This window comes from Nerophis ophidion, linkage group LG05 (genome assembly GCF_033978795.1).
Source record: "Nerophis ophidion isolate RoL-2023_Sa linkage group LG05, RoL_Noph_v1.0, whole genome shotgun sequence".
Lineage (NCBI taxonomy): Eukaryota > Metazoa > Chordata > Actinopteri > Syngnathiformes > Syngnathidae > Nerophis > Nerophis ophidion.
Window position 1 is genome coordinate 77,616,823 of NC_084615.1, and position 13,437 is coordinate 77,630,259.

The window sequence follows — 13,437 nt, forward strand, 5'->3', positions numbered from 1 at the left end:
TTTTTATGAGTGCCCAAAGCATAAGTAACTTACACATCTGTGAAGGCACCATTAATGCTGAAAGGTACATACAGGTTTTGGAGCAACATATGTTGTCATCCAAGCAACGTTATCATGGACGCCCCTGCTTATTTCAGCAAAACAATGCCAAGCCACGTGTTACAACAGCGTGGCTTCATAGTAGGAGTGTGGGTACTTTCCTGGCCCACCTGCAGTCCAGACCTGTCTCCCATCGAAAATGTGAAGCGCATTATGAAGCGTAAAATACAACAAGACCCCGGACTGTTGAACAACTTAAACTGTACATCAAGCAAGAATGTTAAAAAATTCCACTTTCAAAGCTTCAACAATTAGTTTCCTCAGTTCCCAAACGTTTATTGAGTGCTGTTAAAAGAAAAGGTGATGTAACACAGTGGTGAACATGCCCTTTCCCAACTACTTTGGCACGTGTTTCAGCCATGAAATTCTAAGTTAATTATTATTTGCCCCAAAAAAATTACGTTTATGAGTTTGAACATCAAATATGTTGTCTTTGTAGTGCATTCAACTGAATATGGGTTGAAAAGGATTTGCAAATCATTGTATTCTGTTTATATTTACATCAAACACAATTTCCCAACTCATATGGAAACGGGGTTTGTACACTGCATATTTTATAGATGGGAAACATAAAGTGTCAATAGTGCAGAATGTTGTCCTAAAACCAAAACATTTAGCTTTTGAATAATGTTCATGCTGAAAACCACACAAAAGTGCCCTACTTGAAAAACACTCCACATTTATTCATGAGTAATACAATATAGTATATACAAAAACATCCACATTAAAATAACAAAATAGATACAAAAAAAAAAAAAATTCTGTAAAAAAACAAACAAAAAACTGCAACTTAGTAGTAAAATAAAGTATTCTTTTTAAACCGGCTAAATATTTCAAACCTTTTCGTCATGGCTTATGTACACTAATGCCTGTAAAAATACATGAAGGGATCAGGGCAATTATTTTGACTCCGGGGGCCAAATTTAGAGAAAAAAAATGTGTCTATTTTTAGGAACACTGATGCAAAACCTCACAAAAATGTCTGATTGAATGCTAAAAACGTTATGACAGACCGCCTTAAAAAACCGAATGGAACTTTCCACTTTTTTTTTTTAACTGAATTAAACACCCAGAATGTACTTGTAAATAAAGTTATTAACTATGAAGGATAAAACACTGAATATTGACAACATATCGTCACATCCCCTTCTCGATCGACATATTGTACAATCAAGTGAAACGCAACAAAAATGCAACAAACATTATTTCTGTAAAAAAACTAACAAAAAAACTGCAACTTAGTAATAAAATAAAATATTCTTTTTAAATCGGCTAAATATTTCAAGCCTTTTCGTCATGGCTTATGTACACTAATGCTTGTAAAAATACATGAAGGGATCAGGGCAATTATTTTGACTCCGGGGGGCCAAATTTAGAGAAAAAAATGTGTCTATTTTTAGGAACACTGATGCAAAACCTCACAATAATGTCTGATTGAATGCTAAAAACTTTATGACAGACCGCCTTAAAAAACAGAATGGAACTTTCCATTTTTTTTTTAACTGAATTAAACACCCAGAATGTACTTGTAAATAAAGTTATTAACTATGAAGGATAAAACACTGAATATTGACAACATATCGTCACATCTCCTTCTTGATCGACATATTGTACAATCAAGTGAAACGCAACTAAAATGCAACAAACACAGCGAAATATGAACGTGAAAGGTACAAAAATAAACCACTTACAATCTGACATAGCTGATATATCACTAAATTTTAGAACTTTGTTCTAAAATTTCAGGCTGGCCGCCCCGGAAACACTTGGTAGAAACGCTCCCCACCCACACCGCTTGGTGCCTGGTCTGAGCTGCTGTGACTTAGATTACCATAGTAACTAATTAGATTACCATAGTAACTAGTATATCATGCAAAAGGGCAGATTCCAACCATTGAAATACTTTGTATAGTTAATTTGAAAACATCACTGCACTTCATAACGGCAGCTACACTTTCCATCTTAAAGATCTAAAAATAAAATATTTGGGAATGTCCTAAGGGCCGGATTGAAAGTCTTCATTTTCCCAGGTCTGGATTGGGTTGTGTGATGGTATGATATGCTTGTCCTACTGCGGGCATGCAAAAAAGGTTTGTTGCATTGGTCCAAGACTCTGCTACACTTACTGAAGGAGACAATAAAACTAGTAGACTAAACAGTGAATACAGTCTTGACAAGGGAATTAAATCCATTGCAATACAGAGAAATAACGCAGTAGAGTTTCTCAGTCCAGCAGTAATATCATGAGTCCCAGTGTCGAATACTGGCAGCACCCACGCTCTGTGGGTTACTGGCGCTTCATGCAGCTGTGTGGCACGCATTCAGCCTGTTCCTCCATCTCAGGACAGGGGACGCCGGTGTTGGCCGGTGGTAGGAGGATGTAGCGTGTGCGATGGCGGACCCCGCCCTTGGAGCAGTGCCCCAGGCACAAGCCCCAGGATGACCAGAGAGACACTTCACAGTCCAGGGGTGTCACTGTGGAAAAAGATGCAAGACAAATAATGACTTTAGAACTTATTGGATCCCACCAGTGACAGGTTTTGTCAGAGGCTTGATGAAATTATGTCTGTCAGGTTCAAACACTGATGACATCTATTAAAGGGGAACATTATCACAATTTCAAAAGGGTTAAAAACAATAAAAATCAGTTCCCTTGTATTTTTTGAAGTTTTTTTCAGAATTTTACCGGTCTCGGAATATCCCTAAATAAAGCTTTAAAGTGCTTGATTTTCGCTATTTGCGATGCGACTATCCATTTCCCTGTGACGTCACACAGTGCTGCCAATGTAAACAAACAATGGGAATACCACAGCAAGATATAGCGACATTAGCTCGGATTCAAACTCGGATTTCAGCGATTTAAGCGATTCAACAGATTACGCATGTATTGAAACAGATGGTTGGAGTATGAAAATATTGAAGAAGAAACTGAAGCTATTGACGCTATTCATAGCCATAGCATGGCCGAATAGCTGCGCTAGCATCGCCGGTAAAATGTGCGGACCAAACGATCAGGACTTTCGTATCTTTTGACACTGGAGCAACTTAAATCCTTTGATTGGTAAGTGTTTGTTTCGCATTAAATGTGGGTGGAAGGAAACGTAATATAGTTGCAAATGCATCTACAGGTTATCCATATGTAACAGGGTCAATTACGTCTTGTAAATAATTTATTTTCTAAAGTTTTATTATTGTTATAATTACACAAAATATGTAAGTTACATGTAAATACCTGAATATTGTTTGATGTTTTGTCAATGTGGAACCATTGTCTCATTGTCCCTCCTACTGCAATAATTACTGTGACACCTGTCTTTTTATATGCGTTAGACACGCCCTCCAACTTCCCTTTTTGTCTACGATAACGGGAGAGGTAGGCGTTCATGCGACGACAGAAAATGTCTTGTTAAAAACTTTAATTCATTTCTTGTTCATTATTATATATTTGTGTAGGGGCTCGACGATGGCACAAAGTTTTGATGACGATTGTATTCTGTTTTATCAGGTATGTTTTTATTTTACTGTGTATGTAACTATGCCGCCCTTTTTGTCTACGATAACGGGAGAGGGGCTCGACGATGGCACAAAGTTTTGATGACGATTGTATTCTGTTTTATCAGTAAAGTGCAGTGGAGAAACCCATGGTGTCGGTCGTCTTATATAAAAAACACACAACGCAGAGGAAAAGACCACCGGTTACACATACATCTCTGTGCCATGTCTGCTTCAGCACCGCCGGTAAATAGCATGTTTGCATCGATTAGCGTAGCATGTTAGCATCGATTAGCTGGCAGTCAACATCAACAAAACTCACCTTTGTGATTTCGTTGACTATCGTTGCAAATGCATCTGCAGGTTATCCATACATCTCTGTGCCATGTCTGTCTTAACATCGCCGGTCAAATGTGGAGACACTCTGGCACATTCAATGGGGGTCTGGCGGCAGACACTTTGGCATCTTTGTGCCAGTGGTGCAACTTGAATCCCTCCCTGTTAGTGTTGTTACACCCTCCGACAACACACCGACGAGGCATGATGTCTCCAAGGTTCCAAAAAATAGTCGAAAAAACGGAAAATAACAGAGCTGAGACCCGGTGTTTGTAATGTGAAAATGAAAATGGTGGGTGTGTTACCTCGGCGACGTCACATTCTGACGTCATCGCCTCCAGCGCGATAAACAGAAAGGCGTTTAATTCGCCAAAATTCACCCATTTAGAGTTCGGAAATCGGTTAAAAAAATAGATGGTCTTTTTTCTGCACCATCAAGGTATATATTGACGCTTACATAGGTCTGCTGATAATGTTCCCCTTTAAACAGACAAAGAAGCAAGGAATTAAACAGAGACAGAATTACATTTGGCTCAACGAGGAGAAATCTATAGACCTGTACCTGTACCCACTGCGCTCTGACGAAAGATTGCACGCCTCCTCTTTTATTTGGACTTTCCCTGATTACATGGCAACAGCTGTTTCTAAAGCAGGGGTCTCAAACACGCGGCTCGCGAGACGTTATTTTGCGGCCCGCACCTTGATATGAAAAGTTAATGTTGGTGCGGCCCACGAGGTTAATACGAATGGCGCTTTACAACGTTATATTTGTATACCTTTGATTTTCCCAGGAGACTCCCAATTTTCAGTGCCCCTCCAGGGGTAATCATTCTCCCAAATTTTACCCATACAACATTATTCTGGTGGTACCGTGGAGGCCTTGCCTTGAAAGCCCTCTACAAACTTTACAGACTGTGTGCCAGCCCAGCCACATGTTGTAAAAATACATAATTCACCCACCTAACTTTAGTTATTAGAGGGTTCCGGTCGGACGTTTTTTCACGGGACACATTTCCGGCGTTATTGCACTCGTGAGCCACGGATAAGGAGACGCTGCTCTGTTCAATCAATCAATCAATGTTTATTTATACAGCCCTAAATCACAAATGTCTCAAAGGACTGCACAAACCACTACGACATCCTCGGAAGAACCCACATTGATTGAAGTAAAGTCTGAATGTCATTAAAACAGTCAGCTCCATCTTTTGACACTTCTTCCACTCCCGTCCTTGCACGCTACACCGCTACAACAAAGATGACGGGGAGAAGACGCTGCCGAAGGTGAGCCACGTAAATAAGACCGCCCACAAAACGGCGCATCCTGAATAGACGCTCAGAAAAAGACTTAAAGATGGTCCGTAAAACATCATCTATGCAACATTTTCACCAAAAAAACCCACCATTACATGTTGTGTAGACCACAAGGAAGTGTTTTACATTTAGAAAAAAAACACAAAAGGACCGCTTTAATGCGCCTTTTGGATGAAAATAGACCTGAATAGACCTGCTCAGGCTTCACGGTGGCAGAGGGGTTAGTGCATCTGCCTCACAATACGAAGGTCCTGCAGTCCTGGGTTCAAATCCAGGCTCGGGATCTTTCTGTGTGGAGTTTGCATGTTCTCCCCGTGAATGCGTGGGTTCCCTCCGGGTACTCCGGCTTCCTCCCACCTCCAAAGACATGCACCTGGGGATAGGTTGATTGGCAACACTAAATGGTCCCTAGTGTGTGAATGTTGTCTGTCTATCTGTGTTGGCCCTGTGATGAGGGGGCGACTTGTCCAGGGTGTACCCCGCCTTCCGCCCGACTGTAGCTGAGATAGGCGCCAGCGCCCCCCGCGACCCCAAAAGGGAATAAGCGGTAGAAAATGGATGGATGGATAGACCTGCTCATCAGCAGTGAGCCTTTCAATCCGGTGCGCCCTATGGTCCGAAAAATAGGGTATTTTGAGTTTTTATATATTTTTCCCTATCCCTTTACATTTTTAACGACTGTTTTTGTCCTTGTTCCCTGCATTTGGATGGTTCATAATGTTACAATGTTCCATTATGAAGATTTTTCATTGACTACAAGCCGTTTAGTTAATGGCTGGAGTTTACAAACCAATACAGTGTAAATGTATCTCATAATGAGGACCATTCAGACTGAAAACAACTTGTTCGTCTGTTTTGTCCAATCTGGGGAATATTCTTACAGGAGAACCTTTGTTTGCAAGTTATTTAGAAGACAGCCATTCATCCGGCATAGACATCATGTAGGATAAGGCTTCTTTTAAAAAACCTTCCCTGCAGATAAATGCTTACTTGAGAGGGACATTCTGGTAGACTCAATTCCAGACATTCTGGTGTAAATAGTGAAATGTAAATACGAAAAAAATAAATAAAATCTGCGATACATTTGGCGGACGGCAGGAAAAGGGAAAGCTCTCAGTATAATGAAGATAACAGCAATAATAAGCAGATACCTTCTTGAGTGTGTAAACCAGGGGTCAGCAACCTTTTTGAAACCAAGAGCTACTTCTTGGGTACTGATTAATACGAAGGGCTACCAGTTTGATACACACTTAAATAAATTGCCAGAAAAAAACAATTTGCTCAATTTACCTTTAATAAATAAATCTATATATATATATAAAAATGGGTATTTCTGTCTGTCATTCCGTCGTATTTTTTCCTTTTACGGAAGGTTTTTTGTAGAGAATAAATGATGAAAAAAACACTTAATTGAACGGTTTAAAAGAAGAGAAAACAGGAAAAAAAATGAAAATTCAATTTTGAAACATAGTTTATCTTCAATTTCAACTCTTTAAAACTCAAAATTCAATCGAAAAAAATTAAGAGAAAAACTAGCTAATTCGAATCTTTTTGAAAAAATTTAAAAAAGAATGTATGGAACATCATTAGTAATTTTTCTTGATTAAGATTAATTTGAAAATGTTGATGACATGTTTTAAATAGGTTAAAATCCAATCTGCCCTTTGTTAGAATATATAACAAATTGGACCAAGCTATATTTCGAACAAAGACAAATCATTATTTCTTCTAGATTTTCCAGAACAAAAATTTTAAAAGAAATTCAAAAGACTTTGAAATAAGATTTAAATTTGATTCTACAGATTTTCTAGATTAGCCAGAAATAATTTTTTTGAATTTTAATCATAATATTCTTAATCGAAAAAACAGAAACTAAAATAAATAATTTAATAAAAATGTATTTATTATTCTTTACAATAAACAAAAAAAAATTACTTGAACATTGAAGTGAAGTGAATTATATTTATATAGCGCTTTTCTCTAGTGACTCAAAGCGCTTTACATAGTGAAACCCAATATCTAAGTGACATTTAAACCAGTGTGGGTGGCACTGGGAGCAGGTGAGTAAAGTGTCTTGCCCAAGGACACAATGGCAGTGACTAGGATGGCGGAAGCGGGAATCGAACCTGCAACCCTCAAGTTGCTGACACCGCCGCTCTACCAACCGAGCTATAACGCCATTGATCAAAATTGTCAAGAAAGAAAAGTAAGGAATTTAAAAGGTAAAAAGCTACATGTGTTTAAAAATCCTAAAATCATTTTTAAGGTTGTATTTTTTATCTAAAATTGTCTTTCTGAAAGTTATAAGAAGCAAAGTAAAAAAAAAAAAAAAAGAATTTATTCAAACAAGTGAAGACCAAGTCTTTCAAATATTTTCTTGGATTTTCAAATTCTATTTGAGTTTTGTCTCTCTTAGAATTAAAAATGCCGAGCAAAGCGAGACCAGCTTGCTAGTAAATAAATACAATTTTAAAAATAGAGGCAGCTCACTGGTAAGTGCTGCTATTTGAGCTATTTTTAGAACAGGCCAGCGGGCGTTGGTGACCCCTGCTGTAAATAAAAACATTACTGTCTTTGGATTTGAGGAGCTATAAGAAATTGCAGTTAAAAAAAAATACTGCAATCTTCTTTGTGCCTCACCTGAGAATCTCTGAGGACTGAAGGAGTTTGGAAGGATGTGATTGGACATGAGGACTTGGCGGTGAAGGGATCTGCTCTGCCGAGTGAGCTTTATGCTGGCAATGGGTGGAAGTTCCTTTAAGCGAGGATAGTAGAAGGAGTTGGCCGGGTGGTTTGGCATTTGAGAGGTGATCTGAAAGACACATCGACACAAAAACATACAGTCAGCCATATTTCTTGGAGAGAGCCAACCAAAGTCCAATTGCCCAACTTTTACTGCCATTTGTTATGTAAGAGTGGTCTTTTTTTTTTTTTACAGGTCAGGTAAAATCTGCCATGGTTTCTCTTTAGAGGAAATGTGGTACAATTTAAGAGGCTGGCGAAGACTGACATCATCTAGTAATTTAATAGTAAAAGCTTATGTTGTTATACTACAAATAGCAAGATTAAACATTGGAAGTTACAATTAAAAATGCTGGATTTTAAGATTATAAGGCGCACTGCCAATGAGCGGGTGTAGTCATGTCTATTTTCATATAAAAGATGCATAATAACTTGAGTTTTTTGGGTGAATAATGTAAACTCACGACACCGGTATGTTTTAGTGCTTTCATGGCGAGTTTACTGTACGATATAAGTAAGAACTTTACACTACTATATAGTACAAAAAGGCAACAGCGGAGGATGAATGTCCCATAACAAGAAGATAAAGAGAAAGAAGAAACTTATCGACTACGGCAGGGGTGTCGAACTCAAATACAGAGTGGGCCAAAATTTGAAACTGAACAAAGCCGCGGGCCAAGGTTGAACAAATTAACCTTTTAATAGGGACCCAAACAAGTTTTGCATTGAATATTGAACGAGCGAGACTTATATAACTTTATAGTCCATCTTCCATCCATCTTCTTCCGCTTATCCGAGGTCGGGTCGCGGGGGCAACAGCCTAAGCAGGGAAACCCAGACTTCCCTCTCCCCAGCCACTTCGTCTAGCTCTTCCCGGGGGATCCCGAGGCGTTCCCAGGCCAGCCGGGAGACATAGTCTTCCCAACGTGTCCTGGGTCTTCCCCGTGGCCTCCTACCGGTTGGACGTGCCCTAAACACCTCCCTAGGGAGGCGTTCGGGTGGCATCCTGACCAGATGCCCGAACCACCTCATCTGGCTCCTCTCCATGTGGAGGAGCAGCGGCTTTACTTTGAGTTCCTCCCGGATGGCAGAGCTTCTCACCCTATCTCTAAGGGAGAGGAAACTCATTTGGGCCGCTTGTACCCGTGATCTTATCCTTTCGGTCATGACCCAAAGCTCATGACCATAGGTGAGGATGGGAACGTAGATCGACCGGTAAATTGAGAGCTTTGCCTTCCGGCTCAGCCCCCTTCTTCACCACAACGGATCGGTACAACGTCCGCATTACTGAAGACGCCGCACCGTGAATGTTTTTATAATGTTTTACATTTTGAACGTTATTTTTAACACTGTGAATACCAGCGGAATTATTAATTACTTATCGTGTTAAGCAATATCAGCAAAGACTTTAAGGTTTTACTACTTACGTATAAAATACTACACGGTCTAGCTCCAGCCTATCTTGCCGATTGTATTGTACCATATGTCCCGGCAAGAAATCTGCGTTCAAAAGACTCTGGCTTATTAGTGATTCCTAGAGCCCAAAAAAAGTCTGCGGGCTATAGAGCGTTTTCCGTTCGGGCTCCAGTACTCTGGAATGCCCTCCCGGTAACAGTTCGAGATGCTACCTCAGTAGAAGCATTTAAGTCTCACCTTAAAACTCATCTGCATACTCTAGCCTTTAAATAGACCTCCTTTTTAGACCAGTTGATCTGCCGCTTGTTTTATTTTTTCTCCTATGTCCCCCCCACCCTTGTGGAGGGGGTCCGGTCCGATGACCATGGATGAAGTACTGGCTGTCCAGAGTCGAGACCCAGGATGGACCGCTCGCCTGTGTATCGGTTGGGGACATCTCTACGCTGCTGATCCGCCTCCGATTGAGATGGTTTCCTGTGGACGGGACTCTCGCTGCTGTCTTGGATCCGCTTTGAACTGAACTCTCGCGGCTGTGTTGGAGCCACTATGGATTGAACTTTCACAGTATCATGTTAGACCCGCTCGACATCCATTGCTTTCGGTCCCCTAGAGGGGGGGGGGGGTTGCCCACATCTGAGGTCCTCTCCAAGGTTTCTCATAGTCAGCATTGTCACTGGCGTCCCACTGGATGTGAATTCTCCCTGCCCACTGGGTGTGAGTTTTCCTTGCCCTTTTGTGGGTTCTTCCGAGGATGTTGTAGTCATAATGATTTGTGCAGTCCTTTGAGACATTTGTGATTTGGGGCTATATAAATAAACATTGATTGATTGATTGATTGATTATCTGAGAGCCAGGTGCAGTCATCAAAAGAGCCACATCTGCTCTAACATAAAATCTGCTTAGTGAGAAGAATGATCTTATCATACAGAAAATAGGCAAATATCACCCTTTTCTGAGATATTTAATCTGACTTAGAATTCAGTTTTTGCAGTACTCTCTTAATAAAATACTTGAATTCCACTTTGCTGTTATGTTTGATTTAATGCCATTACATTTTCTAAAGACAATGAACAGTAAATGAGTAATAAAATATGTATTTTAAGCTGACTGACCTTTGTAATATTTTCCTGTGGGCTCGTGGGGAAGTTGGGGGAAGAGAAGGTGAAGCCGCTGTCCGTCCCAGCATCGAAAGGTTGGAGGTCGATGGTCACGTCCTGTTTCCACTGATCACCCTCGCAAAGGTTGAGGCTGTCTACACCGACGAACCAATCTGGGCTGGGGATCATCTTCACCAACACAGACAGCTGGGGGCAAAAGAGAGGAAATATTCCAAGAATTAATGTCAAATTTTCTAAAATTGTCCTTCAAACTGAGTTTGTTATCAATCAATACAAGAGCGGTATCACGTTAATAATGTTCAAATAACACAGTCAGTCATTAATGCAACGATATGTTGATTAAAGTTAAAGTACCACTGATAGTCACACACAAATTATTCTCTGCATTTGACCCATCACCCTTGATCAACCCCTCGGAGGTGAGGGGAGCAGTGAGCAGCAACGGTGCCGCGCTTGGGAATATTTTTGGTGCTTTAAAGGGGAACATTATCATCAGACCTATGTAAGCGTCAATATATACCTTGATGGTGCAGAAAAAAGACCATCTATTTTTTTAACCAATTTCCGAACTCTAAATGGGTGAATTTTGGCAAATTAAACGCCTTTTCTGTTTATCGCGCTGGAGGCGATGACGTCAGAATGTGACGTCGCCGAGGTAACACACCCACCATTTTCATTTTCACATTACAAACACCGGGTCTCAGCTCTGTTATTTTCCGTTTTTTTGACTATTTTTTGGAACCTTGGAGACATCATGCCTCGTGGGTGTGTTGTCGGAGGGTGTAACAACACTAACAGGGAGGGATTCAAGTTGCACCACTGGCCCCAAGATGCCAAAGTGTCTGCCGCCAGACCCCCATTGAATGTGCCAGAGTGTCTCCACATTTGACCGGCGATGCTAAGACAGACATGGCACAGAGATGTATGGATAACCTGCAGATGCATTTGCAACGATAAAGTCAACGAAATCACAAAGGTGAGTTTTGTTGATGTGACTGCCAGCTAATCGATGCTAACATGCTACGCTAATCGATACTAACATGCTATTTACCGGCGGTGCTGAAGCAGACATGGCACAGAGATGTATGGATAACCTGCAGATGCATTTGCAACTATATTACGTTTCCTTCCACCCACATTTAATGCGAAACAAACACTTACCAATCGACGGATTTAAGTTGCTCCAGTGTCAAAAGATGCGAAAGTCCTGATCGTTTGGTCCGCACATTTTACCGCCGATGCTAACGCAGCTATTCGGCCATGCTATGGCTATGAATAGCGTCAATAGCTATTCGCTCAATAGCTTCAGTTTCTTCTTCAATACTTTCATACTCCAACCATCTGTTTCAATGCATGCGTAATCTGTTGAATCGCTGAAATCCGAGTTTGAATCCGAGCTAATGTCGCTATATCTTGCTGTGGTATTCCCATTGTTTGTTTACATTGGCAGCACTGTGTGACGTCACAGGGAAATGGCCAGTGTTTTCGAAGATAGCGAAAATAAGGCACTTTAAAGCTTTATTTAGGGATATTCCGAAACCGGTAAAATTTTGAAAAAAACTTCAAAAAATACAACAAGCCACTGGGAACTGATTTTTATTGTTTTTAACCCTTTTGAAATTGTGATAATGTTCCCCTTTAACCCCCAATTCCAAGTGTGGGTGTAGTTTGCAGCAGCGACACATTGCATCACACTGAGAGCCATTACTACAATTCCACATTTCAAAACTCAAACTGAGTACGGTTTCAGTTTATTTCCAACATGCATACCCAACAATGTCATGCATCTCATGTTTCCGGTTGTTTCGTTACAGCACGTCTGAAAAGGAGTAGGACGAAGCAGAACAGTTTTACCCCATTTTCCTTCTTCTCAGTTTGTAACAGAACAGTGGCTGAGTAAGTAATAAATAAATATATACACCATAATTAGGTAAACTAATATTAAATACATAAATAATCATCATCTCAATTTTATTTTTAAAAAGGCTTAAAATCTTAGTCATGATTGTTCTTCTATGTTCTTTGTGAACACTTGAACAGTCTCTTAAAAAGGATCATATTTGTCATGATCTGTATCATGTTTTTTATTTTCTGTCAAAGACTCCTTTAGTTCCTGTTTTTTGTGCACCCGTGTTTGTTTTAGTTACCATGGTTACTTATTATTTCCACCTGCCTCTGATTAGTGTTCGCCCGCTCACCTGCTGCCTGAGCACTAATCACAGGCATTATTTAAACCTGCCTTGCCCTACACTCAGTGCTGTATGCTGTGGATTATTCCCTGGATCCTGATTCCTGTGCCTGTTTGCTGTTTCCTGGTTTCTGTTTTCCTTGCCTTTTTTTTTTAACATTAAAACCATGTTTGCGTGTACCAAGCCATCAATTAATCAATCAATCAATCGTTCATTTATATAGCCCTAAATCACAAGTGTCTATAAAGGGCTGCACAAACCACAACGAAATCCTCGGTAGAGCCCACATAAGGGCAAGGAAAAACTCACCCCAGTGGGACGTCGACAATAATGACTATGAGAAACCTTGGAGAGGACCGCATATGTGGAAACCCCCCCCCCCAGGGGACCGAAAGCCTGTACAATATCAGTGCTTTGTTTGATTTCTTTGCTTAATCCAATACATCATTTAATTCTACATACGGATACGCAAAAGGTCTTAAGTGTTGTACATGCATACAAATGTTTTAAATGATATTTTCCTCTAAGGTTATATTTCTCCTCTGTTGTTGAGAAGAATTGTTGCACATTCTTGGGTAGCAGATTATACTTTGCTTTGTACATCATTTTAGCTGTTTGCAAATGCACCAAGTCGAGGAATTTCAATATTTTGGATTCAATAAATAAAATGTTGGTATGTTCTCTATATCCAACATTATGTATTAATCTACGTGATTTTTTTTGTAACACCGTTA

At 40.1% G+C, this 13,437-nt stretch overlaps 1 protein-coding gene across 3 annotated transcripts in view; it reads right to left on the bottom strand.

Moving 5' to 3' along the window:
* Nucleotides 1-761: 761 nt before the first annotated feature.
* Nucleotides 762-13,437, bottom strand: part of spon2a (spondin 2a, extracellular matrix protein) — a 91,612-nt gene continuing 78,936 nt past the window's right edge. For all 3 annotated transcript variants that reach the window (XM_061902068.1, XM_061902071.1, XM_061902069.1), the window contains 3 exons: nt 10,509-10,700; nt 7,879-8,050; nt 762-2,574 (listed from right to left, as the gene is read on the bottom strand). In XM_061902068.1, coding sequence (XP_061758052.1) covers nt 2,387-2,574; nt 7,879-8,050; nt 10,509-10,700 — 552 coding nt within the window. In that variant the 3' untranslated portion in view covers nt 762-2,386. The remainder of the gene's footprint in view (nt 2,575-7,878; nt 8,051-10,508; nt 10,701-13,437) is intronic.